Source organism: Natrix helvetica (genome assembly GCF_964273705.1).
Source record: "Natrix helvetica genome assembly, chromosome: 3".
Lineage (NCBI taxonomy): Eukaryota > Metazoa > Chordata > Lepidosauria > Squamata > Natricidae > Natrix > Natrix helvetica.
The window spans coordinates 13,958,364-13,983,060 of record NC_138549.1 but is presented as its reverse complement, the minus strand read 5'-3'; the positions used below and the strand labels follow the sequence as shown (position 1 = coordinate 13,983,060).

At 42.5% G+C, this 24,697-nt stretch overlaps 1 protein-coding gene across 9 annotated transcripts in view; it reads left to right on the top strand.

Moving 5' to 3' along the window:
• MYCBP2 (MYC binding protein 2) overlaps positions 1-24,697 on the top strand; it is a 150,440-nt gene that overhangs the window by 121,529 nt on the left and 4,214 nt on the right. For 8 of the 9 annotated variants that reach the window (XM_081949416.1, XM_081949417.1, XM_081949414.1 and 5 more), the window contains 19 exons: positions 48-247; positions 2,733-2,882; positions 4,326-4,486; positions 6,699-6,855; positions 7,173-7,397; positions 8,146-8,211; positions 8,858-9,097; positions 10,505-10,603; positions 12,210-12,290; positions 13,724-13,990; positions 14,083-14,366; positions 15,117-15,213; positions 15,357-15,476; positions 16,643-16,744; positions 18,356-18,484; positions 19,178-19,310; positions 20,704-20,807; positions 22,721-22,912; positions 24,342-24,449. In XM_081949416.1, coding sequence (XP_081805542.1) covers positions 48-247; positions 2,733-2,882; positions 4,326-4,486; positions 6,699-6,855; positions 7,173-7,397; positions 8,146-8,211; positions 8,858-9,097; positions 10,505-10,603; positions 12,210-12,290; positions 13,724-13,990; positions 14,083-14,366; positions 15,117-15,213; positions 15,357-15,476; positions 16,643-16,744; positions 18,356-18,484; positions 19,178-19,310; positions 20,704-20,807; positions 22,721-22,912; positions 24,342-24,449 — 2,915 coding nt within the window. The remainder of the gene's footprint in view (positions 1-47; positions 248-2,732; positions 2,883-4,325; positions 4,487-6,698; positions 6,856-7,172; positions 7,398-8,145; positions 8,212-8,857; positions 9,098-10,504; positions 10,604-12,209; positions 12,291-13,723; positions 13,991-14,082; positions 14,367-15,116; positions 15,214-15,356; positions 15,477-16,642; positions 16,745-18,355; positions 18,485-19,177; positions 19,311-20,703; positions 20,808-22,720; positions 22,913-24,341; positions 24,450-24,697) is intronic. The other variant, XM_081949410.1, reaches the window with a different exon arrangement.

Below are 24,697 nucleotides of genomic sequence, written 5' to 3'. Positions count from 1 at the left end.
TGAAAGCTATTCCTGTAATGTTTCCGTCTGTTTCTGCCTTCAAATAGAAGTGGGCTCCTCTCTTCTGAGACATCCATCTCCTGAACTCTCTCGGTTAATCTCCGCCCACAGCTCTCTTTCCAGAGGAGAGAGAAACTTCCAGTGGCCCGTTCTGGCATTTGTAATTCAGCATCATGATTTGGAAGGACTCGAAATAGCCATGAAACAAGCTCTAAGAAAATCAGCTTGCCGGGTGTTTGCTATGGAGGTAAATTAATACGAATCGCCTTGCTGGTAAATGATGCACCAGCAGAACTTCTGCTTATAAAAGCATGAGCTGATTTTACTGCTCATGGTTCACCCCAGAGGGGTTTGGGGAAATTAAAAGTCCAAACCTTTGATGTGGGGGAAAGCTACATCTCTGACACAAGTCGCTGACATACTGTATTGCCATCTCCTCAGCTTCTTACGTTGCCACTGAAGCAGTCTTTAGTGTCTTGTGCAAAATGTGTGCCTAGATTCAGTGCCTAGTGTTAGTTGTGGCCCGCCAGCGCCGGAGTTGGCAGCAGATTCGGACAGCAAGGAAGTTAGGAGGAACATGGTCCAGTCCTGGAATCTGGGGAAGGCTCTGTGTCGGAGGCAGAGCGGAGGCCAGAGCTGTATGCGAGTTATCAGCTGCCTTCAGAGTCAGACATCAGTGGGGCAGATGAAAGCTGGAGTCTGTTCCCAGTGTGCTCATGCACAGAGTTGCCAGATGAAGGGAACAGCTAAAGAACAGGGGTCGACTTGGGAGTAAGGCCACAGGTGGACAATGAATGGCCCCTCCCAGAGGAAATAAAAGAGGAGCAAAAGGGGAGTGGAGTTTGCAGGAGACAATGAGTTGGCTTAATTGATTCATAACTCTCCGAGACTCCTTGCTGAGTTTTGCAGATAGTGGCCTGGCAGCTCTCCATGCCAGATAAGGTCTGTGACTGTAAATCCTCTCTTGAAAGACTTTGCTGGATGTGAATGAGCAGAATTCACAGTAAATTAATAAAAGGGATTTTTGTTGGTACCAGGAGTTTGCTTCATGCTCTTGGGAAGCCTCGGTCAGAACATTGTTGTCCTTCTGCAAGAGGCTGTTCCATACGAAAATAGAAGAAAATTAAAATAGAAAAATGTTCCACCCTTCCATATTGTGGAAGAAGGGCTGAGAAAATATTTACAGACCCCTCACATCCTGGACCTAAACTGTTTCAACTCCTCCCTTTGGGATGGCGCTATAGGCCATTGCATGCAAAGACAAGTAGACACGGGGACAGGTTTTTTTCCCCCATGCCATCACTCTGCCAAACCCCTAATTCTCACAATGCTGTCTAATGTCTATGTATATTTACACAGATAGTATGGCTGTAGTATTATCACTTATCCTTCTTATCATCTTTACTCCTCCCCTCTTATTGGTATTATGATGGTGGTGATGATGTTGCTTTGCATGCACACCGAGATCATCTTCTGCACCTGAGACAAATTCCTTGTGTGTCTAAATCACACTTGGTCAACTAAAGTATTCATTCAAAATTTTAGTTAGAGAGCAACAAAAACCACAGTATGGCAAAGAACTCCCTGGTATGCGAGCATTCTCAGGCTTAAAATCAGTAGCATCTGGGACCATCCAAGATTCCAGAAGATCCCTCCCTCAGTTGGAAGCAGCCAGCTATGCCCGCTGTAGCAGCTTTTTTTTCTCCCAAGGTGATTCCTAGGATGAAAACGATTGCTTCCGTTTGTGCAATCCATAACTGCGTTGGCTGAATAGCTGCTGCTTCCACGCTCATATCCGTTTGTTGGTCCACACAGATCCTTCTCACAGGTGCTGTGCCAGGCCTGCACATCCACAGTTGACCTTCCTAACTGAGGGACAGGAAGATGAAAACATGACAGGGTCCACAGACCAATAAAGAAGAATATTTGTAGCTCAGGGTTGACTCGAGGGGTGCTTGGTTCTCTCTGAGCTTGGTTGTTTTTTTGCAGAAGTTTCTTTATCCAAACTAGGCAACATCATCAGTGCTAGTAAGGAGTGGGGTTTGCTCTCAATTTATACTACAACAATAATAATAATAATAATAATAATAATAATAATAATAATAATAATAATAATAATAATAATAATAATAATAATAATAATAATAATAATAATAATTTTAATTTGTTAGCCGCTCCCTCTCCACAAAGGACTCGGCTTGCCCTGTGTGGGAGTGGTCCTGGTGGTTCTTTAAATTGGCTATTTAGTGTTGACTTTCAATCAGAATAAAGTTGGAAGGGACCTTGGAGGTCTTCTAGTCCAACCCCCTGCTCAAGCAGGAGGCCCTATACAGTGATTGTCCAGTCTCTTCTTTATAACCTCCAGTGATGGAGCGCCCACAACTTCTGAAGGCAAACCATTCCACTGGTTAATTGTTCTCACTGTTAGGAAGTTTCTCCTTAATTCTGGGTTGCTTCTCTCCTTGATTAGCTTCCACCCATTGTTTGGCAATTCCTTGATTGGGGTATTGTTTACTTCTTAATTGTTGGTCTGATATTAATCTTGGAGTCAATCTACCCTCAACTGGGTGCTGGGTGCTGGTGGGGAAGAGGTTGGGTATTTTTGTACCCTTTTTAGCTTGTTGATTCTCTCTTTGAAGGTCTACATATTTAGTAGGCGCTTGTCTTGCACTGATGAATTGAATGGGGTTTATTTTCCAAAAGCCTGGCATTTCCTCTTCTTGTTTTCCTAGGCTTTTAACTGGCTTCTCTGCAACGTCATACAAACCACGTCCCTCCATGACATTCTTTGGCATTTTGTGGCCTCTCTTACTCCAGCCCCTGTAGAGGCTGAGGAAGAAGAAGATGAGGAAAACAAAGCCAACAAAGAAGCCATTGAACAAGTAAATCAAAGGGATTGCATGATCTTTACATTCAATTTTTGTTTACATGTTTGGAAAACCACTGTGCATTTATCTCTCTCTTAGAATAGTTGTATCAAGGTAGGGGTGAAAAAAAATATCCCGTTTGGGGTTTTTTTTTACAGCAATCTACGGATCACACACTGTTCCTTTGTGGGGACTATTTCAAAGGCTAATTTGTAACCCAAAGAGAAAGTGTGCTGTATGGGTGCATAGATACAGCAGCTGTTGCTTTGCCAGAGAGTAAATACCGTGTTTCCCCCCAAATAAGACAGGGTCTTATTTTCTTTTGACCCACAAAATAAGCACTTGGCCTTATTTTCAGGGAGGTCTTATTTTTGAGGTGCAGGAGGCGGCAAGCAGAGTCACTTCATGGCTGCTGCTGTGTTGCAATATTTTCAGGGGGGGGCTTATTTTAGCGCATGCACTCAAAAGCCTGATTGAGCTTATTATCCAGGGAGGTCTTATTTTCGGGCAAACGGGGTATGCCAGTCAACATTCCTTACTCACTTTGTCAGAAATTAGATTTTCTCAAAGTCAGGGCTTCTGTCACTTCTTTGGCAGACGGTGGCAGAGAATTAAGGTGGTACTTCAGCAAGTACTTCAGTCTTGAGAGCAATCATGAAATGCAATATTTTTCCCTCAGGTTTTTGAAAAGGATGGATCTTTTTAAGAATGATGACTCAGAATCATCGATTCTTAGCTTTTCTTCAGCATATTTCCGTTATGCTAGTAAACCTTTAAAGCGGGCCTCTTAAATTTATTTTTTTAGGTTTGAATTGTTTTTGCTCCGTGTGCTGCTTTTGTAGGTTATTTAAAGGTTTAGATTTGTCTTATTTAGCTTGCTATTCTTTGATATGGATCTTACTGCTGTCAGGGTTCCAAATAGCATCCAAAAGTAAATCAGGGTCCAAGGCAAAGTATTGCTCAAAGTTCCAATTTATGAAGAGAGCCATGTTGGCACCTCTGGGAAAACCCACATCTGAAAGCTTCCCGGTTTTCCCCACCCAGTTGAAAGTTCAAGATCTTGCCCCCACATCCACAAGTCCATCACATGGTCCAATCGTCCACTGCCATGCTGGCAGTTCCACTCATCCAGTTCCGGCCAGGTGCAGAGACAAAGGATGACCTTGGCTTTCTAGAAAGAACTTTGTGATGGATACATACCATCCAACTACATAATATCCTCCCTCCCATTTTTCCCACAATAGAAAACACGTAGTAGAATAATAGGAAGTGTGGCAGGCCTAATGTCCAAAAGAAAAATGACTGCAGGCCTGACAACTGCTTTATGAAGTTCAGCTCGCTGCTTTATAGCTGTGTCTGTATGTGCGTGTATGCGTGTATCAGAAGCCTACTTGGGAGAACCGCAGGGTGGAGCAGTGTGAAATAACTAATTCAATGGTACTTGTGCTTGATGCGTAGGAAAAGGACACACGGGTTTGCGAGCATCCGTTGTCGGATATTGTGATTGCTGGAGAAGCCGCCCATCCGCTCCCTCACACTTTTCACCGTCTGCTCCAGACCATCTCTGACCTGATGATGTTGCTGCCGAGTGGAAGTTCGTTACAGCAGATGGCACTGAGGTGGGCTGGCCCGGGGGCAGGCAGGCTCCAGGGGCTCTGGGGCCTAGAAAACATGTTTAGGGGCAGAGCCAAAATTTCACTAGGAAAACATGGCTGTGGTGATGGTGGTAGTTGGGCTTTTGACTGTGGGTCTCTCTGGTCTTTTGTGTGCTGGCTCTCGCAACTCTTCCAAGTTGGCCTTGGTGACACAGTCCGGCTGGGGGTGGGTTACTTTGGAAGGCTTCTTCTGGGCCCAGCCCTCATTTGGAGAACACATAAGTATTCTGACGGCACTGCCTGGTCGTTCCATTTGACCGCTTTGGAGTCCATTGCTGGATGTTTACTGGTGGGAAAGGGGCCCCAGAGCTGCTTAGAAGAGCATCTCCCCCCACCCCTTTCTACCTTTGAAAACGTCACACATTCTCCCAGGTGCATTATCAGAATTTGTTATCCCATTGGCCGAATTTCAGCAGTGCCCTTCCAGATCTTTTTTTTATTTTATTTTTATTTTATTTACTTTATTTATTTTACGTTACTTTACTCTATTTATTATTTTATTTTACATTATTTTATTTATTTTATTTTATTTGATTGTTTTTTTATTTTATTTATTTTATTTTAATATTTTTATTTATTTTTAATTTATTTTATTTATTTTATTTATTATTTTATTTATTTTATTATTTATTTTATTTATTTTATTTATTTTATTTATTTTATTTATTTTATTTATTTTATTTATTTTATTTATTTTATTTATTTTATTTATTTTATTTTATTTTATTTTTAGTTTTGCAGCCCATGTTCAGCCAGATGATTCCATCACTGGCCATAGGGGGTGAACAATTGCCCCCTGTGGAACGGGCGCGCAATTTGGGCGTCCTCCTAGATGCCCGGCTGTCAATGGATGATCATGTGGCAGCCGTGGCAAGGGGGGCGTTCCACCAGGTTCGCCTGGTGCGCCAATTGCGCCCCCTTCTGGACCGTGATGCCCTACGCACAGTCACTCATGCACTGGTGACGTCTCGCCTGGACTACTGTAACGCTCTCTACATGGGGCTTCCCTTGGGATGCGCCCGAAGACTGCAGCTAGTCCAGAACGCAGCCGCGCGGGTAGTCATGGGGAGTACTAGGTACTCCCACGTAACACCTCTCCTGCGCGAGCTGCACTGGCTGCCTGTGGTCTTTCGGGTGCGTTTCAAGGTTCTGATTACCATCTTTAAAGCGCTCCATGGCACGGGACCTAGCTACTTGCGGGATCGCATCTCTCCACACACATCCCTGTGGCCAATTCGCTCTCACAGGGAGGGCCTTCTCCTGGTGCCGTCCACGAGGCAATGCCAACGGGCGACACCGAGGAGTAGGGCCTTCTCTGTGATGGGCCCAACCCTCTGGAATGACCTCCCCCCCGACATTAGAACCACTACTGACCTCCGCTCCTTCCGACAGAAACTGAAGACACACCTGTTCCGACTGGCTGGTCTGGCATAATTTATAACGTCTACCTCCTGGCATACACATTCTTACTGGTTTTTAGAGGGATAGTGTTTTAAATTTGATATGACATTGGGATTTTAAACTTTTGTATCGATTTATTTATTTAGCTGTACAGTTTGGCATATTTTATCCTCCTCTCATACGTGTATTTATGTAGTTATTACTATGTTTTAATTTGTTGTATTTTGATACGGACTGTACACCGCCCCGAGTCCCTTTCGGGAGAGGGGGCGGTATATAAACGCTAATAAATAATAATAATAATAATAATAATAATAATAATAATAATAATAATAATAATAATAATAATAATAATAATAATGTTGCCACAAAGAGACTTTTGGGGAGAATTTGGTTATTTTATTCTCACTCATTAGAGGGAGGAGGGAAAACACTACAAAAAACCTGAGCATTTTGCTTCTCCCAAGACTACTTGTAATCTGGGCAGAATATGGGCAGCTCAGGGTTAAATTCTTCAGTGTTTGGTGGTCTCCGAACTCACTTCCTTTCCTGCAGACGTTTCAGTGCCGGACAGGTAAGGTCATCAGTGCAGGGTGGATAGGTGGGAGCTAATCTACCAGTCTGGATGTTGATTTTGGCTCTTCTTTGATTGTTATTGTATAACTGGTGCTGGTTTCTTTTGATCTGGGCTGTGTTTAATTGCTATGCGATGAGGAAGGATGTATCTTTGGAAGCTTTGAAATGGAAAAGTCATAATGATGGCCTTCTTGTTCAGATGCTGGAGCCTCAAATTCAAGCAATCCGACCATCAGTTTTTGCATCAGAGCAATGTTTTTCATCACATCAACAACATTCTCTCCAAATCTGATGATGGAGACAGCGAGGAGAGCTTCAGCATTAGCATCCAGTCTGGCTTTGAAGCTTTGAATCAGGTGAGTTGATTTTCTGGGTTACTGTGGCAGCAGCCAATGAGAATCCATGGCTGTCAGAGAACAGCTGCTCAAAATGGTTTCTTCAAAGGGCTGATTTCTGGTATAAAGAAAAGATTGGGGAAATGTTGATTTGGCTCCAACTGAGTACACCTTGAGCCGAAAAAAGTTTGCCCAGACTGATTTAAAGGAATAAGTGAAAGAGGTAGAAGGACCAAAGCATAATCAGTAACGTCGATTATAAGATTTTACATTACTTTATTAATTTAATTTAAGCCATAATAGCATATTTTAACTGTGAAATTTACTTGTTTTGATAGGAATCATGTATAGTAGTCTGCCTGAAGGACTTAACTAACATCGTTGATATAAAAACTTCAAGCCGACCAGCCATGATTGGCAGTTTGACAGATGGGTCAACTGAAACCTTCTGGGAATCGGGCGATGAAGACAAGAATAAAACCAAAAACATTACAATTAATTGCATGAAAGGAATCAATGCTCGCTATGTGTCTGTTCATGTTGACAATTCAAGAGACCTCGGGGTAAGCACTATTTTCAATCAAAAGAAGAGTAATGTTGACATGTCCATTTGGACATTAGAGGGTGAATTAATTATAAAGCTATGGGTCTAGAAAAGCAAGACATTTCAAGATTTTGTTATAAATTCATATATAAGCCAGATGGCAAGAATATAATGGAGCAAAGTGAGTGTGTGATAAAAAATACTTTAAAAAAATACTTTTTGTATGGAGTTTTGGGGGCTGTCTTTTTTCTTTTTCACCTTTACGTCTGTATTGACTCCTAGTCTGAACTGTCTGAACAGTTTTCTTGGTAAGATTTCAGAAGTGATTTGGCATTGCACATTTATGGAAATTCTCAGTCATCCAGGTCATGGTTGTCCCAAAGGTGCTTTTTCCAGAGGCAACTGGACTTTTGGGGAGTGGGGTTAAGACCTTTCAGCTCTGAAGCTTCTTGGATGAGAAGCAAAACCTCTTCAAAGAAAAAAACCCAGAAGGTCCAGTCGCCTCTTGAAAAAGCAAGGTTTTTAGGTTTACCATTGCATGTTTCCCAGGGCTGAGAAAGTTGGGCTGGCTCAATTGGCTGCTTAACTAAGATGGGTCTAGAACTCATAGTCTGGCAGTTTCTAGCCTGGTGTCTGAATTGCTATACCAAACAAAATCTATTCTCTCTTCCTCCCTTTTATTTTAAATTGTTGATATTAAAATCAATTCAGAAACTTAACATGCTTGGCTTTTATTTTTATTTTTTGTTTCATATTGTCATATCTAGAACAAAGTGACTTCAATGACATTTTTGACCGGAAAAGCAGTAGAAGATCTTTGCAGAATAAAACAGGTAGCTTACCTATGACATTAAGAGTAATAACAAAGCACCTTAATGTCTAAAATCTATGTATTTAACATTCTGTTTAATGAACTTTTCTTAATTAAGAACTTCGACATCTTTTCATTATTCTTTATTCTGACAGTGCAAGAAAGAAAAGATAGAAGATCTGTCCTTTTGTATTTAGTAATTTGTGTTCCATCTGTCCTTGTACAAAAAGGTTAGGAGCTGCAAAAGTAATGTACCATTCTAATTTTAAATGTCCAGGTCTCAATAACTGGAGGACAGAATAATATTGTTTTGATTTAGTGCTGATTTGCCTGTGTATTTTTCCACTGTTTACTTTCAAGCAAATGCTTCAAATCAAGTGCAATTCTCACATCCATTAACCTCAACTCATCCTTTTAGCCAGCGATGGTGATGCTTGGATGTGACAATTAAAAATCTTGGCTGCAGAAATTGGGTCAGCCACTAGGTGGTAGCAAAGAGGTAGAGAAACTCTTAAGTATTTGTGGCCATCTAATGGTCATTCATATTTTTCCAAGTCAGATCTTGCAGCCTTACCCTTAATATTTATTTTTGAACCATTCTGTTTGAAAGTTACGCAGTTATGTTCTTACGGTCTACACCAACTTACTTTTCTATTCCTGTGTTTTAGGTTGACTTGGACTCAAGACATATTGGCTGGGTAACTAGTGAACTTCCCGGTGGAGACAATCACATCCTCAAAATTGAGTTAAAGGGACCAGAAAATACCCTCCGAGTTCGGCAGGTGAAAGTGCTCGGTTGGAAAGATGGTGAAAGCATCAAAATAGCCGGCCAGATCTCAGCAAGTGTTGCTCAACAAAGAAACTGTGAGGCTGAGACACTGCGAGTTTTCAGGCTTATCACATCACAGGTGAGGCTGTGTGTAGAGCACAATGCAATATTCAAGCCTCCATAAAAAAAAAAAGCAAGATTGCCACCCCATAGGTAGAAATGGCTTAGGAATCCTATCTTTCTTTTTCACATTTCTTTTCCCCCTTCCTAAAGAATATATTGAGCGAAATGACAGGTTTGTGGTGGAATTTAGTTTAGAGGAGTTCCATTTGAGTATGCACATGTCCATCTGAGTTCCTTGGGGGGAAATGGATACCTACCCTTCATTCTGCTGCTTCTTGGTTTACTTTAGATCTTTAAAATGGTTTCTACTTCAGATGTCTTTTCCCCAATTCATTCTTAACCATTTTCCATCTTCATCTTAGCTAGGTAATGTGTGAAATCTCTTCTCAACTTTAAACAAACTGCACAGGAGTAGAATGTGCGTGTTTTAATGCAAGGCCTGCACCAGACAGCCTCTAATAATAGGGATCTGGAAATAGCAATATCATTTAGGCTTATATACCACTTCACAGTGTGCTTTACAGCCCTCTCTAAGTGGTTTACAGACTATTTATTTCAGGCTAGCTGATAACCTGGCATTGTCCGGGTATTTATTTATCCTGTATTAGGCAGGAAAAGAAAAGAATTATATCTATAGTGTCACGTGATGCACACACACCGTGCTCACCCCCACCCTCTGCTGCCCCAGCGCGCTCACACACGACACCACCCCCATCCCCGCACCCTGTTTTGGGCCTAGTAGGCCTCCCTGCAGCCTCCTTGGAGCAAAAACGGGCCACGGGGGTGGGGGGCTTGTGCCACACACACCCTGTCTCCATCCGCACCCTGCGCATGCATGTGTGACCCTGTACATGCACCCTGCACATGCATGTGTGCCCCCCGCACACACAACCTACACATGCATGGCAGAGACCTGAGAATCATTTGGTTGGCGGGAGGCACGCACACATGCGCAGTGGAGCTGAGCTGGGGTGATGGATTGTGTGTCCTGCGTGCCAGGACACACACACACACACACACAGGTGTTAGGGGTGTCTTACCCCCCACAGTATTTTTGTTTCCAGAGAGTAAGTCATCTGTGCACCAAGTTTGGTTGAAATTGCTCAAGGCATTCCAGAGTTATCCTGGAACATACATGCACGCACACACACGCACAAACAGCCATTTATTTATACGCACACACATATATCTGTGTGTGTGTGTGTGTGTGTGTGTATACAGTTATTCTCGGTACTGTTTGTTGACAGCGAACATCGCCATGATGTAATTCGTTTCAAAGCTTATTTTCAGGCCAGGTTCTGTTCTTTGTGAATGCAGTAAGGAATTTTTTTTTTTTAATTGCAAACATTTCCACATGAAAAAAAAGAAAAAAGAAATTGCATGTCTGTTTTATTTCCGGTATTTTGTTTCTCCTCTGAAACAGGTCTTTGGCAAACTCATATCTGGAGACGCTGAGCCGACCCCAGAACAGGAAGAAAAGGTTTTGCTTTCTTCACCTGAAGGAGAAGAAAAAGTACACAATGTATTTATTTGTGTTCTACAATTACCAAGATTTTGTTTTTATCTCCCAATGCAAGTTGGTTCAGATCTTGAACTGGGGCTGCCTTCCCTTGAGCCAACAGTCTGGATCATTCAGAAACAAAGTTTTCAACCTTTTGTCATGGTGGAATGATGGCTTAACTGCCGGCACTCCTCTTATGGATTGGAATCCCTTAAATAGCAATAGCACTTAGACTTATAAACCGCTTTACAGCCCTCTCTAAGCAGTTTTTCAGAGTCCGCATGTTGCCCCCAACAATCTGGGTCCTCATTTGACCCACCTCGGAAGGATGGAGGGATGAGTCAACCATGAACCTGGTGAAATTCGAACTGCCAAACTGCTGGCAGCCGGCAGTCAGCAGAAGAAGCCTGCAGTACTGCACTCTAACCACTGCGCCAAGGTGGCTCATAAACGGTACCCTGCTCAGAGGAAAACTTAGCCCAGGGGTGTTGTTGCAGCCACACTGCTTGGTTCTTGAGAGACATTAGAGGTCCCAGCAGGATATTGTTCATGATGTTACCTGATATGCCTAAGGTAGCATCTTCACATGAGCCAAAGGCTTTTAACTCTTTGTGTATTCACTGCTGTTTCAGCTATAGGGACGGCCCCTGAATCAACTCTGCAGAAAGTTATGGATATGGGCGTATGGGTAATCCTTGAATTACATTTACTTATGACGGTTGAAGTGTCCCAGCATCACATGATCCCTTTAGCAACCTTCCGACAAAGCAAAGAGAAACCAGATTTGCTGAACAGCTGTGTCACTAACTTAATTGCAATTGCAGTGATTCAGTTAATAACTTTGGCGAGCAAAAGTTATAAAATGGGGGCAAAGCTCACTTAACTACTGTGTCGCTTAGCAACAGAAATGTTGGGCCCCATTTTGGTCGTAAGTCGAGGACTATCTGTATTTTCACTTAGAATCACAAAATTATTTTTTTCTATTTCCATCTGCCAAAAAAACTCCTTTGTTCCCCTGGACTTTCCTATCAAAATATGGACATGCAAGCTGTCGTCATCCTGGAAGAAAAGAAAAAGCCCAGAGATTAAACCTTCCGTATAGCTCTTGTTCTAAATGGTGCTTTTTAGGAAATTTGGGCAACCACAGCTCAAGGGGCGTTTGTTTCATTGGAAGGGACAGCTTGTGTCTCCTGCAGCAAAGACTTTCATGAGCCACCTCTCTTCTTATCTAGGAAGGTTAAATCAGGAGATTCCAGTGGTAATCATGTTAGAAATTATTCTTTCCATATTCTGGTTTCTCTGTTGAGTCTACGGGGGTGCTGCCCCTATGTAAACGTTCTCTTAATTTAGAAAAATCTCACCTGCCTAAGGGTAAAGATTCCATCATGCTGCAGCTGGAAGACCGTTATTATCTCCAATTCATGTAGGTTGAAAAAGGCCTTAGGAGATTTAAGGCTTATGGTCTCTTTGAAAATAAGTTTATATCCTAATTTATTTACATTGGCTAGATGCTTTACATCACTTAATACCAAAACTTGCATTGGAAACCAAAACAAAACTGCCTTCATTTTTTAGTCAGAACATGAAATGTATGATCGTACTAAACAATATTGTGTTTCTTTTCAAGGCAACTTCGGATGCGGACCTGAAAGAACACATGGTTGGAATCATATTTAGCAGGAGTAAACTCACGAATTTGCAGAAGCAGGTTTGTTCACTAGAACGTTTTGTAAGCTGGTTTTCTTCCATTACATTGTGCATGTGATCTGCAGATGAAGGACAAAAGATTCCATATGCTAAGAAATCAAGTCACTGGGGAAAGGAAGGGGACCCTGTCAGTTAGGAACTTCTCAGTGCCCCCAAACCTATAAAATGATGGACTTACAGCTCTACAGGCAGGGGAAAATAAAATGCTTGATTTCCAATGTAGAGATTAAAATTGACCTGTCTGTCCAATCATGAGTTTCCACAGTGAACATCTGTAAACATGCAAGTGGTCATGTGCGCAGAATGAAGTAGAGTGGTATGCACAAAATGTTCACTTAACAGGAGACACAACATACACATACGTATTTGTGAGTTGAGAAGCATCTAGGCCAGGAATTGGGGAGGTTAGAAGCTATAGGATAAGCAGGAACAAAGTCTACCTTCTTATACGTGTGCAGAATATTTGAATCCTCCCAGGTGCTTTTCCAAAACCTGACAGGACTTTCTTCTTGTTGTTTTCCAAAGACCAGATGACCCCCAAAAATATAAATCCTTCCATTTCCCACCATTCAGTTAGCACTGAAGAAGCTTCTCAGATGAGAAGCAAAACATTTTCAAGGAAAAACCCAAAAAAGACCTGTTTTCAAAAAAAAAACGTATTCAGGACAACATTTGAAGTTTACAGGGTTTTTTTTAATTAGCTTATAATATAAAATACAAAAATATAATAGCAAAGAGTAGGTAAAATAAGGGAGGGAAAGGGCAAGTACAGAAGTATAGAAAAGTAGGAGTGAGAAAAAAAAGGATTGACTTCTGACTCCCTCTGGTGCAGTAGAATAAACCTCAACTTATTACTTTTCCATAATAGTATAAACTAATCATTTCTATAACAACAAATCTATTTACATTTCAGACAACATTTGAATGGCTTGACCTTGGCAGAAACTGTCTGCATGGTCAAATGCAATGCATCCATTTTGGGAGGATGATTTGGGCAACCTGTATTATTCACCTTACAAGAAGAGCTAGTCCTATTTATATTTGTTCTAAGGGCTTCAGGTTTACCGCTTGTAGTTATGAGGATACATTTTAACCCCCTCTCTCTCTGCCAGCTCCATTCCCTCTTCCCACTCGGAGCTCTCAGGTTGCCTAGCTGCTGACCCTGATTCCCACGCCTCCTCCTCCTCCTTTGATTCAGCTGCTGGAGGGGCCGGCTACCGACAGGCCACAACAGTGGCATGCCAGAAACCGGGCCACCCAAATAAGCAAAACCCTTTTCACAGAATGTAGGTGGCATGTGAAACCACATTCCCTGCAAAACCTCTCCACGGAACCAGTCCCTGGTGCCAAAAAGGTTGGAGGCCCATGGTCTAGGTGATTAAACATGACCAAGGTAGAGTTTAATTTCCTCCAACGCCTCTCTTTGTGATTTAGGTCTGCGCTCATATCGTGCAAGCCATCCGCATGGAAGCCACGCGGGTCCGAGAAGAATGGGAGCACGCCATTTCTAGCAAGGAGAACGCCAACTCCCAGCCCAACGATGAGGACGCCTCGTCGGACGCCTACTGCTTTGAGCTGCTGTCTATGGTGCTGGCCCTGAGCGGCTCCAACGTCGGACGCCAGTACTTGGCTCAGCAGCTGACCTTGCTGCAGGATCTCTTCTCCCTGCTACACACGGCTTCCCCCAGAGTACAGAGGCAGGTCAGTATTGAACGGTGGCTCCTTTTTCCTGGTTGCAAGATGATTGGCTCCCCCAAGCAGGGTCAGCTAATCTCTGTGGTTGGTCCTTTCAGGTTACCTCCTTACTGAGGCGGGTCCTGCCCGAAGTCACTCCCAGCCGCTTGGCCAGCGTCATTGGGGTCAAAGCCCTTCCCCCAGCTGATATCAGCGATATCATTCACTCCACGGAGAAGGGAGACTGGAACAAGCTGGGCATTCTGGACATGTTCCTGGGCTGCATTGCCAAAGCACTCACCGTTCAGCTCAAGGCCAAAGGCACCACCATAACGGGCACGGCTGGCACAGCAGCCGGCAAAGGCGTCACTACCGTCACTTTGCCAATGATTTTCAATTCCAGGTTAGTAGCAGTTACGCAGTTGTTGTCTTGACTCAGTTTCCCATAGTCCACAAGACTTTTTTTTTTGTAAGATTCATGCTACCTCCCCTTTGAGATGGAGTTCACAGCGATGCTCCTGAAAGTTGCTCCAAAAGTACTGTCAATACTTTTAATAGAATAGAATAGAATAGAATAGAATAGAATAGAATAGAATAGAATTCTTTATTGGCCAAGTGTGACTGGACACATTTGCCTTTGGTGCATATGCTCTCAGTGTACATAAAAGCATAAGATACATTCATCAAGAATCATAAGATACAACACTTAATGATAGTCATAGGGTACAAAGAAGCAGTCAGGAAACAATATCCATATAAATCGTAAGGATGCAAGCAACAAAGTTACCGTCATGCAGTCATAAGTGAGAGGAGATAGGAACGATGAGAAGACTAATAGTAATAGTAATGCAGCCTTAGTTAATACTTAATATGGGAATCGTTGTATTCGGGGTTAGGAATAAGAGACAGAAAGTAGCAATTGGGAAAACACTACCAAGTACACTGCTATAAAATATAATACATTATAATTACGATGTATCTGTAAATGTTAGAAGCAAAAAAAAAAGACTTATTATTAATGTATATCTAAATAATACTATTATTGTTGCCAGTGATTTGAATCGAGCAAATTGACCCAGACAATGTAGTTCACTAAATATGTTGAAGGAAAAGAAAAATTACTAAATTACAAACATTTTCTTCCTTTCTTTAGTTACCTCAGACGAGGTGAAAGCCATTGGTGGATGAAGGGCTCAACGCCAACGCAGATTTCAGAAATCATTATTAAGCTCATAAAAGACATGGCAGCTGTAAGATTTCGTTATCTTCATATATTACCTTCTTCTCTGTCGTTCACACAAAGCAGCTTTGCTCCACTAGACTTTAGGGGTTGTTCTCCTCCCCCTACCCCCTCCCCATTCCTACTCATGACCTAAACTGCTTCCTTGTGCAGGGTCACTTGTCTGAAGCTTGGTCTCGTGTGACGAAAAACGCCATTGCTGAAACAATCATTGCTTTGACCAAAATGGAAGAAGAATTCAGATCCCCTGTGCGCTGCATCGCCACAACCCGCGTAAGAAAGTTGGCTTGCCTCTTATCTCCGGCGGTGTCTTGTCAGTTTGGTTCTTTACTAATCGTGCTTCTTATGAAACAAGGAGCTGTGGTAGGCGCAGTGGTTAGAATGAAGCATGGCAGGCTGATTCTGCTGACTGCCAGCAGTTCGATTCAATTCTCGCTGGCTTAAGGTTGACTCAGGCTTCTGTCCTTCCATGGTCGGTAAAATGAGGACTAAGATTTTTGTTGGGGGCAATAGGCTGACTCTGTAAACCATTTAGAGAGGGCTATAAAGCAGTATATAGAGATGATAGATGATAGATAGATGATAGATAGATAGATAGATAGATAGATAGATAGATAGATAGATAGATGATAGATAGATAGATAGATAGATAGATAGATAGATAGATAGATAGATAGATAGATAGATAGATAGATAGATGATGGATGGATGATAGATAGATAGATGATAGATAGATAGATAGATAGATAGATAGATAGATAGATAGATAGATAGATAGATAGATAGATAGATGATAGATAGATAGATAGATGATAGATAGAGATAGATAGATAGATAGATAGATAGATAGATAGATAGATAGATAGATAGATAGATAGATAGATGATGATAGATAGATAGATAGATAGATAGATGATGATAGATAGATAGATAGATAGATAGATAGATAGATAGATAGATAGATAGATAGATAGATAGATAGATAGATGATAGATAGATGATAGATGATAGATAGATAGATAGATAGATAGATAGATAGATAGATAGATAGATAGATAGATAGATATGTCTTAAAGTGCTATTGCTCTTAATTTTATATTTTCCTGACCATTAGAACAATTAATTAGTGGAACAGTTTGCCTCCAGAAGTCGTGAATGCCCCAACACTGGAAGTCTTTAAGAAGACGTTGGATAGCCATCTGTCTGAAACGGTATAGGGTTTCCTGCCTAGGCAGGGGGTTGGACTAGAAGACCTCCAAGGTCCCTTCCAACTCTACTATTGTATTGTATTGTATAATATAAAAATAATATTAATAGGACTATAAACCACTAAGATCTACTCTGAGTAGCCAAGCCCCAGTAAATAGACAAATAAGCAATTGCTCCCAGTCAGGGTAAAGCCTTGATTTTGCTGAATGAACCTGTCCTCTTTCCTGCAGCTGTGGCTGGCCCTGGCCTCTCTCTGTGTCCTTGACCAAGATCACGTTGACCGCCTCTCTTCTGGAAGATGGATGGGCAAAGATGGACAGCAGAAACAGATGGTGAGGAATGGATGCTTGCTGTGTATCTTTCGGAGTTAGTCTCCACCATCTTTTGAGAAACATTGAGATGGATGTTACTGGATACTGGAATTATGTATTCAGGAATATGTTGTTCTGTGTTTCCATGCTACTTTTCAGAGTATAAATGCATCTTCTGCTTTGAAAAGCAAAGGTACCTATTAGCTTGAGCCCGTTAGGTGAGGCTGATCTTCCCAAAGTTGAGTTAAGAGTTGGGCCTGGTTATTTATTTATTTAGGGAATTTATATTGCCACCTATTCGCACATGGTGAATCAAGATGGCTTGCAGAATATAAAGCCTCATATAAAACAGTAAAACTAGTAAAAGAAGTGTCATATAATAAATTAATATAATAAAATCACCCCCCACTCCAGCAACAGCACCTCACACGAGACATTTAATGGGCTCCATCCTACTCTGGGTTCCCCAGGCCTGCTGGCAGAACCAGGTCTTCAGCACCTTCCGGAAGACTGCTGGAGTGAGACATTCTAATCTCTGGGAAGAGGATGCTCCAAAGAGAGGGAGCCACCACAGAGAAGGTCCTTCTTCTGGGTCCCACCAGGTGTATCTCCCTCGGGGATGGGACCCACAACATTCCTGCCTCCCCACTCTGATGGGTCGCTTGGATATAACCAGCCCTCAGATAACCTGGTCCCAAACTATGAAGGGCTTTAAAGGTAACAAACGGCATCTTGAATTGCAGCTGGAAGCAAATCAACAAGCCACTGCAGCTCCCGCAGGAGAGGTGGTGCAAGTGCACACCGGGGTCTCCACAAAACCATGTGAGCCACTGCATTTTGCAGCAACTGGAGCTTCCAGATGCTCTTCAAGGGCAGCCCCACGTAGAGCGTGTTGCAATAGTCAAGACAGATAGTGACTGGGGCATGAGTGACTGAGTAGGGATTGTTGGTCCAGGAAAGGGGAGTAACTGGCGCACAACCTGCAGTTGCGCAAAGGCCCTCCTGGCCACAACTGCCACTTGCTCTTCAAGCATGAGTTGTGAGTCCAAGAAAAACCCCAGATTGCACAAAGGGTCTGTTTGGGGTAGTGCCACCCCATCCAAGAGCAGAGGTGGCAATTCTACCTGAGCCAATGAACCCCAAACCCAGAGATCCTCGGTCTGGTTAGCACTTAGGTGGGGCACCAAGGGGGAAGCACCAAGTGTAGGAGGCTGAGAAAGAAATGGGAGGAATGCCAGCTACAAAACTATCCACCAATAGGAAATGAGTTTGTTTGTAGTTTATGTCATCAACTGGTCAAGCCCGGGAAGGAGAAATGTAAAATGCTCAAAATCTTTCTTTCTTATTTAATTACTTATCACGTGTTTTCCATCACCAACAAGAGAGGGATGGATATTCCTACCTATATTCCTTTCCTATCTCCCAAAGTTCTCTACTTTTCCTCCAATTCTGATATGAAAAGTCCTTCTTGAGATGCCCGTTTATCGGGAAAATAAGGAGAGAAAAAAATCCTAGAAGGATGCAGCAATGAACCATTTATTGTGCTTAGAGGAAAGGTCAACAGGAAACAAGCTCAACTCTAAGAAGACTTTATTAACCTTAGATTGATCTCTTTTTAAAAAAATCTTCCAGCCGATGTGCGATAACCATGATGATGGAGAAACAGCAGCCATTATCTTATGCAACGTCTGTGGGAATCTCTGCACAGACTGCGATCGATTCCTCCATCTCCATCGACGAACGAAGTCACATCAGCGGCAGGTGATGTATGAGTCAGGCTCCCTAACTCTGGGGAAAAGAATCATATTTAAAATTCCCCTTTTTAAAAAAGATGGCATCCAAATTTATAATTGGTCATCTCCTAGTCACATGAGAAAATATAGTAGAGATTTGCTTTTATCAATCAGGAATTATATGTCATCACCCCAGATAAGCAGGGAATGCCCGAACCAGAGTCAAGGCTTAGATGGAGAATCGAGGCTGAGGTTATATCCTATGAAATGGAATTGCATAATTAACATTTTGTTTGATTTCATTGTATTTTTTTCTTTTCTTTTATATTTTCTTTTATTATTCATTTTATGTTCTATTTTATTTCATTTCATTTTTTATTTTATTACTTTATTTTATATTATTTTATCTCATTTTTATTTTACGTTTTGTTTTATTACTTTACTATATTTTATATTATATTTCATTTTATTATTTTATATTTTCTTTTATTACTTTGTTTTTTTAATTTTTAATTTTATTTCATTTCATTTTTTTATTTTATAGTTTATTGTTTTGTTTTATTTCATTTCATTTTATTACTTTACTATATTTTATATTTCATTTTCATTTTATATTTTATATTTTATTTATTTTATATTTATGGATGGGTGTTAAATGTGACTTTTTATCATCTAGACTCCCTAGTTACAAATCTTGATATGTGTCTGGCAAACCCAACAGGTGTTCAAAGAAGAAGAAGAAGCTATCAAGGTAGATCTCCATGAAGGCTGTGGTAGGACTAAACTCTTCTGGTTGATGGCACTAGCCGATTCTAAAACCATGAAGGCTATGGTGGAATTCAGAGAACATACAGGTAAGATTTATTTTTCATTAAAATTTTATTTTTATCATTTCAACGATGGCAGTGTAAATACATTCAGCATTCTGAGTGTGTGCCATACAATTCTCACTCATTCATTCATTCATTCATTCATTCGTGTGTATTTACGTACAAGTATTGGCTTGCAAAATATTTTCTGAATTGGGTTCCTGGCTTGCATAGAATAACACAAGCATAGATGGGGGGGGGGGGACTCTTTTGGTTCAGGCACCCCAATCAAAAAGGGTCTTTGCACACATGTCATGATCTTGACTAAGATTTGAATCTAGTTTCAGCTTCCCTTTCTCCCTAATGTGTCTCTCCTAACATCTGCCTGGTTGATTCGATCCTGCATGGTTGACATACACTCAGTTAAACCATGTCCTCTCTTGGGACCTTGAACATCAGTGGTGGGATACGACCAGTACGCCCGGGTACGGGCCTACTGGTGCCTGCTGGGAGCACCAGGTACCATTCCAGTATGGTTCTCCAGAGGGCCCATCCGCCCGCCCTCCTTACCTGTATTTGAGCCGATCAGGGCTTACACACACGGAGCACACGGTGCCTACACAACGCTCCGCTGAGCAGCTGGAGTGTCGCCGAGCCGTCGTGAGTGGTATGTAGGCATGCACGCATGCATGTGGTGGACGCCCAGCCCCATTGCACCGTACCGGTTGCAACAGGATCCAGAACCCCACACCGCTGAACATGTTCATTATAACAGCACCTGCTCTCTGGAAAAAAGTGACCCTCAAGATCTGTTCCTGCTGTTTTTTAGCAGAGCTATTGAAACCTGGCTCTTCACCCAGGTTTTTAGCAAGGGAGAGTAGCACTGTGGCTTCATCGTGTTTGTCATTTTTTTTTTTTTAATCTTTGTTTTACGGGTTGGATTGTACCTTCTTTGTTTGAGTGTTGTGGGTTTCCCAGAGTCAATGAGAATTGGGTGGCATACAAGTTCAAATAATAATTATACGACATCGGAGCAGAAATGATGCCTGGCAGATGACTTTGCCCAGCGCCTCGTTTGCTGCATGTATTAAAGCGAATCACAAAAGTACCGTGTGTAAATTCCCTTCTTGCAGGATTTTCCCAGGGAGTCTTGTCTGATGCACAGACCTTTTCAGGATCTATCTCTGATTCCAGAGGACCTGGCAAGTAGATCTGTCTCTGTACCAAAAACCCTGTAAAGCTGCTGCCATTAGGCCAAGCCAAAAAAAGTTTGTGCTAGATGCTTCAGTTTTCCAGGGCCTGCCTTGTCTTGGTACTGCAAAGCCATGGCTGCTGGGTAGATCCTTTCCTCATGGTAGAATGGTTAATATTTGCCTGATTGATAATACGAAAGTATCTCTTTTTTTTTTTTGTCTTTTTCTTTCTGGTTTGGATCTAGGCAAACCCACCACAAGCAGCTGCGAAGTATGTCGTTTCTGTGGCTGCCGAAACGGAACAGAGTTATCTGCTGTCGGCAGTGTCTGTTCAGATGCCGATTGCCAGGTCTGTACAAGTCTGAGAATGTCCAAGATGAACTAGTATAAGACAAACCAAGATCTTGAAGATGCAAATTTAAAAAAAAAAGTTTTTGCACTCTGCAGACCTCCCCAATAACAGCCCATTTTTTGAAAAAACGGGCCCGTCTTTTGTCACAAAAAGGGTATGCATAGCTTTTAGGAGGCTTATTGAGTGCTCCTGGGGGCTGGGGGCAAAAACGAGCAAAAAATGGCCCATTTTTCACTCATTTTTGCCCTCCCCAGCCGCCAGGAGCACTCTGGAAGCCTCCTAAAGGCTATGCACAGCCATTTTGGTGAAGGGGGCAGGGTTTCAGGAGGCCAAAAATGCTGTATTCAGTGTATAAGACACACCCAGATTTTCACCCTCTTTGGGGGGGGGGGTGCGTCTTATACTCCGAAAAATATGGTACTTTGAACTCGAGAATGTCGCTCCTGAGTGGCATCTCGAGGATAGCTCAGCTGGGCCAGTTCTGGGTGAAAGAATGGGCAGAACAGGGCCAGGGTGGGACAGATGTCCTCTGAGGGTTCTCCTATAGATATTAGCCAAATAGTTTTATTATACATAGGTGGCTGCTTCTATCTGACGTCCGATGAAGCTGTTAAATGCACACTCCCTTTCCTGTTCAAAATACTTGCTTCTGGCAGAGAGAGAAGGGAATGGCTTCCTCCATGAGCACCTAATTAGCCAGAAGACAGTTCTGCCATTTCTGCCCCTAACATTCATTCCAAGATTTCCAAACCTTTTTTTTTGCTCCTCTGCAAAGAATATTGATGGATTGCGACGGTGGCAAATATCTATCGCTCGGGTGGAGGATGAGGGTGGAGGTTCATTCTCCAAGCTTATTTCCGAATGTTTCATTACATGGCTGGGTAACATCTTCAGCAAAGTTTAGGGGATGTCTGTATCTGTGTTCCTCTGCTTACAAAGGCTTTGTGTGGTCAGTAATTCTTGTGATGGGTCAGGTGTGGGTGTGTCAAGTGAGGGTCACCGGGAAATGAAGTTTGGGGGGGGGGGTTGGGATTGGTGAGAATCGGTGCCATCTCTGGTTGGCAGTGTGGTGGATTTGAATTCTGAGGGTTTACAGGCTGGTTGTAGGTCCCTGTGTCTGTTGATGGAATCGCTTGTGGAGTGCCAGGCTTAGATGAACACACTGTTGTGGCCCTCTAGCAGCCAGCGGAGTTGGCAGCGGATTCGGACAGTGAGGAGGTTGGGGAGGAACATGGGCCAGTCCTGGAGGCTACGGAAGGCTCTGATGAGGACTCTGTGTCGGAGGCAGAGAGGGGACCAGAGCCGTATGCCAGCTATCAGCTGCCTTCAGAGTCAGACATCAGTGAAGCAGACGAACAGCTGGAGCCTGTTCCCAGTTGCCGGGTGAAGGGAACAGGGGTTGACTTGGGAGTAAGGCCACAGGTGGATGATGAATGGCCCATCCCAGAGGAAAGAAAAGAGGAGCGAAAGGGGAGTGGAGTTTACAGGAGACAATTAGTTCAATTAATTGGTTCGTGACTCTCCAAGACTCCTTGCTGAGTTTTGCAGGTATCGGCCTGGCAGCTCTCCAAGCCAGAGAAGGTCTGTGACTGTAAATCCTCCCTTGAAAGACTTTGCTGGATGTGAATGAGCAGATTTTACAGTCAATTAATAAAAGGGGTTCTTTTTGTCAGGACAAGGAGTTGCTTTGTGGTTTGGGGAAGCCGAGGTCAGAACACTCACATGGCAGTTTTATGATAGCATGGCTGGTGATTCTGGTATTGCTCCAGTCCAACTGATGCTGTTCGGTGTCAGTGTGGGTAGATATTAGCGATTTGGGATCATGTGGCGTCTTGACTGCCAGCTGATGTTCATGCATCTGGTTTTGAATCGTTGTGATGTTTGCACTGATGGTGCTGATCCTTTCCTAGGAATATGCTAAACTCGCCTGCAGCAAAACCCACCCTTGTGGCCATCCTTGCGGAGGGGTCAGGAATGAGGACCTGTGCTTGCCCTGCCTGCATGGCTGCGACAAGAGCACCCCCACCGCCCTGAAGCAAGACGCCGACGACATGTGCATGATTTGCTTCACGGAAGCACTTTCAGCAGCTCCCGCAATCCAGGTGGGCTGCTCTCTTGACACCAACTCCTGAATCCCAGCAAGTCTGGGCAGAGGGTCAGCTGTCCTATTTCTTCTGGTAGTATCGATGATAATCATATGCTTCTATGTATCAGAACTATCGGCTGTCTTACTGTGGTGTAACTGGGCTCTGGCACGATTGATGTTCAATATTTAAAGTGAATATTCTGTTTGGCATGAAAAATAAGCATTTAAAACGTAAGTGCCAAGGGACCTTAAATTAGAACTGAGGATCTCTGTGGGTACCATGACTTTGCAATATCACCTTTTTGACTAGAGCTGGCTTAGCCAAACAGGAGAGGAAATTGAGAGACAAATAACACTCGTTTTGGTCAAATTTGCCAAATTGGTGCTCAGCCATCAGAGCTAGGAAGTTGCTTAGGTAGGAAAAAAGAAAACGAAAATAAGACAAACCGTTGTTAAGCTGGTTTTTGTGAGCAGAAATCCATTGAAGGCTGACCATAAGTTACAGCTAAGCTCTGCCCAGCAGGGACCACCTGAACGGATTTGATGGAAAGAAGGCAGTTATCCTCTGATCCTCCAGCCAACCCCTCTCTTGATACACTACAAGAGTGGGAGGACATTGATTTATCCTCTTGGTTCACTCTAAGGGTGGCGAGGGCTCCAGTGAAGCCACTGCCAACCGCAGACATGGCGCAGCAGCTCAAGTCAAGTTCCATTAAATCAGAGGGGAAACGCTCCCCACTGTGCTGATCAGCTTCCAAGCCTGGTTTAATAGGGTCCATTGCTTTCCCCTCCAGGATCATCTTAAATCTGGTCTCCTGATTTTCCCCCCCATCATATTTCAATATTCTACTTCAATAATTTTAATCCTGAATTGGGTGTAAAAAGCAATGTGAAAATAAAGATTGAAGTGAGATTAAGGGAACTACCACTTTCATTGGAAAGTGAGAAAGGTACCTGCAGGGACTGCCATGTGTACCTCTTTAAAGACCAGATTCTAGCTAAAATATGGTTTTACCGGATTAAAGTCAAAAATAATGGTTAGCATCCACCTTGGTTAAACATAGTATTTGCAGTTGAACTGCTGAGGAATATGCCAGCATATCATTTTCCTTTCTTTCCAACCAATTCTACTCATACGTATAAGCCACCACTTTCCTTATCACACGCTTGAGTTCACTCTGCTACAATTGTCCAACATGCTGGTTCAGGATGGTTATTTCATGAGGCGCAAATAATTGGGGTCAGATATGACACTAAACCTGTTTGTCATGAATTCCAAAACAGGGTGGATGTAATGTGGAAATGAGACCCCTTTGATTTTTCAACAGATCATGGCTGATAGTTGTGAAAAGCATTGCAGTTAGGGAAAGTTGCGGGAATGTTGAGCTTTGCTGGATCTATCAGAGTATCAGTGCAAATGTATTCATAGTTCTTACTTTCTGCAGCTGGACTGTAGCCATATATTCCACCTACAATGCTGCTGCCGGGTTCTAGAAAACCGATGGCTCGGCCCCCGCATTACTTTTGGATTCATGTCCTGCCCCATTTGCAAGGTAAGTTACAGTGCCAAGAGTTTCTATTAGGCATCTTGTCATTTACATTGAAGGAGACACTTCTGTCACCATTGATTATCCATTGATAATCTTAATGAATTAGAAGTCTGAGTTTTGAAAGAAGTAAAAAAAAAAGAATTGCATGTGATCAATTACCTGCAATTATTTTTCTTTATTCTTAAGTAAATATTTACTTGTATCCCCTATTTTGGATGTTTAGCAACTGGCTCGTATTTATGACTGATTGC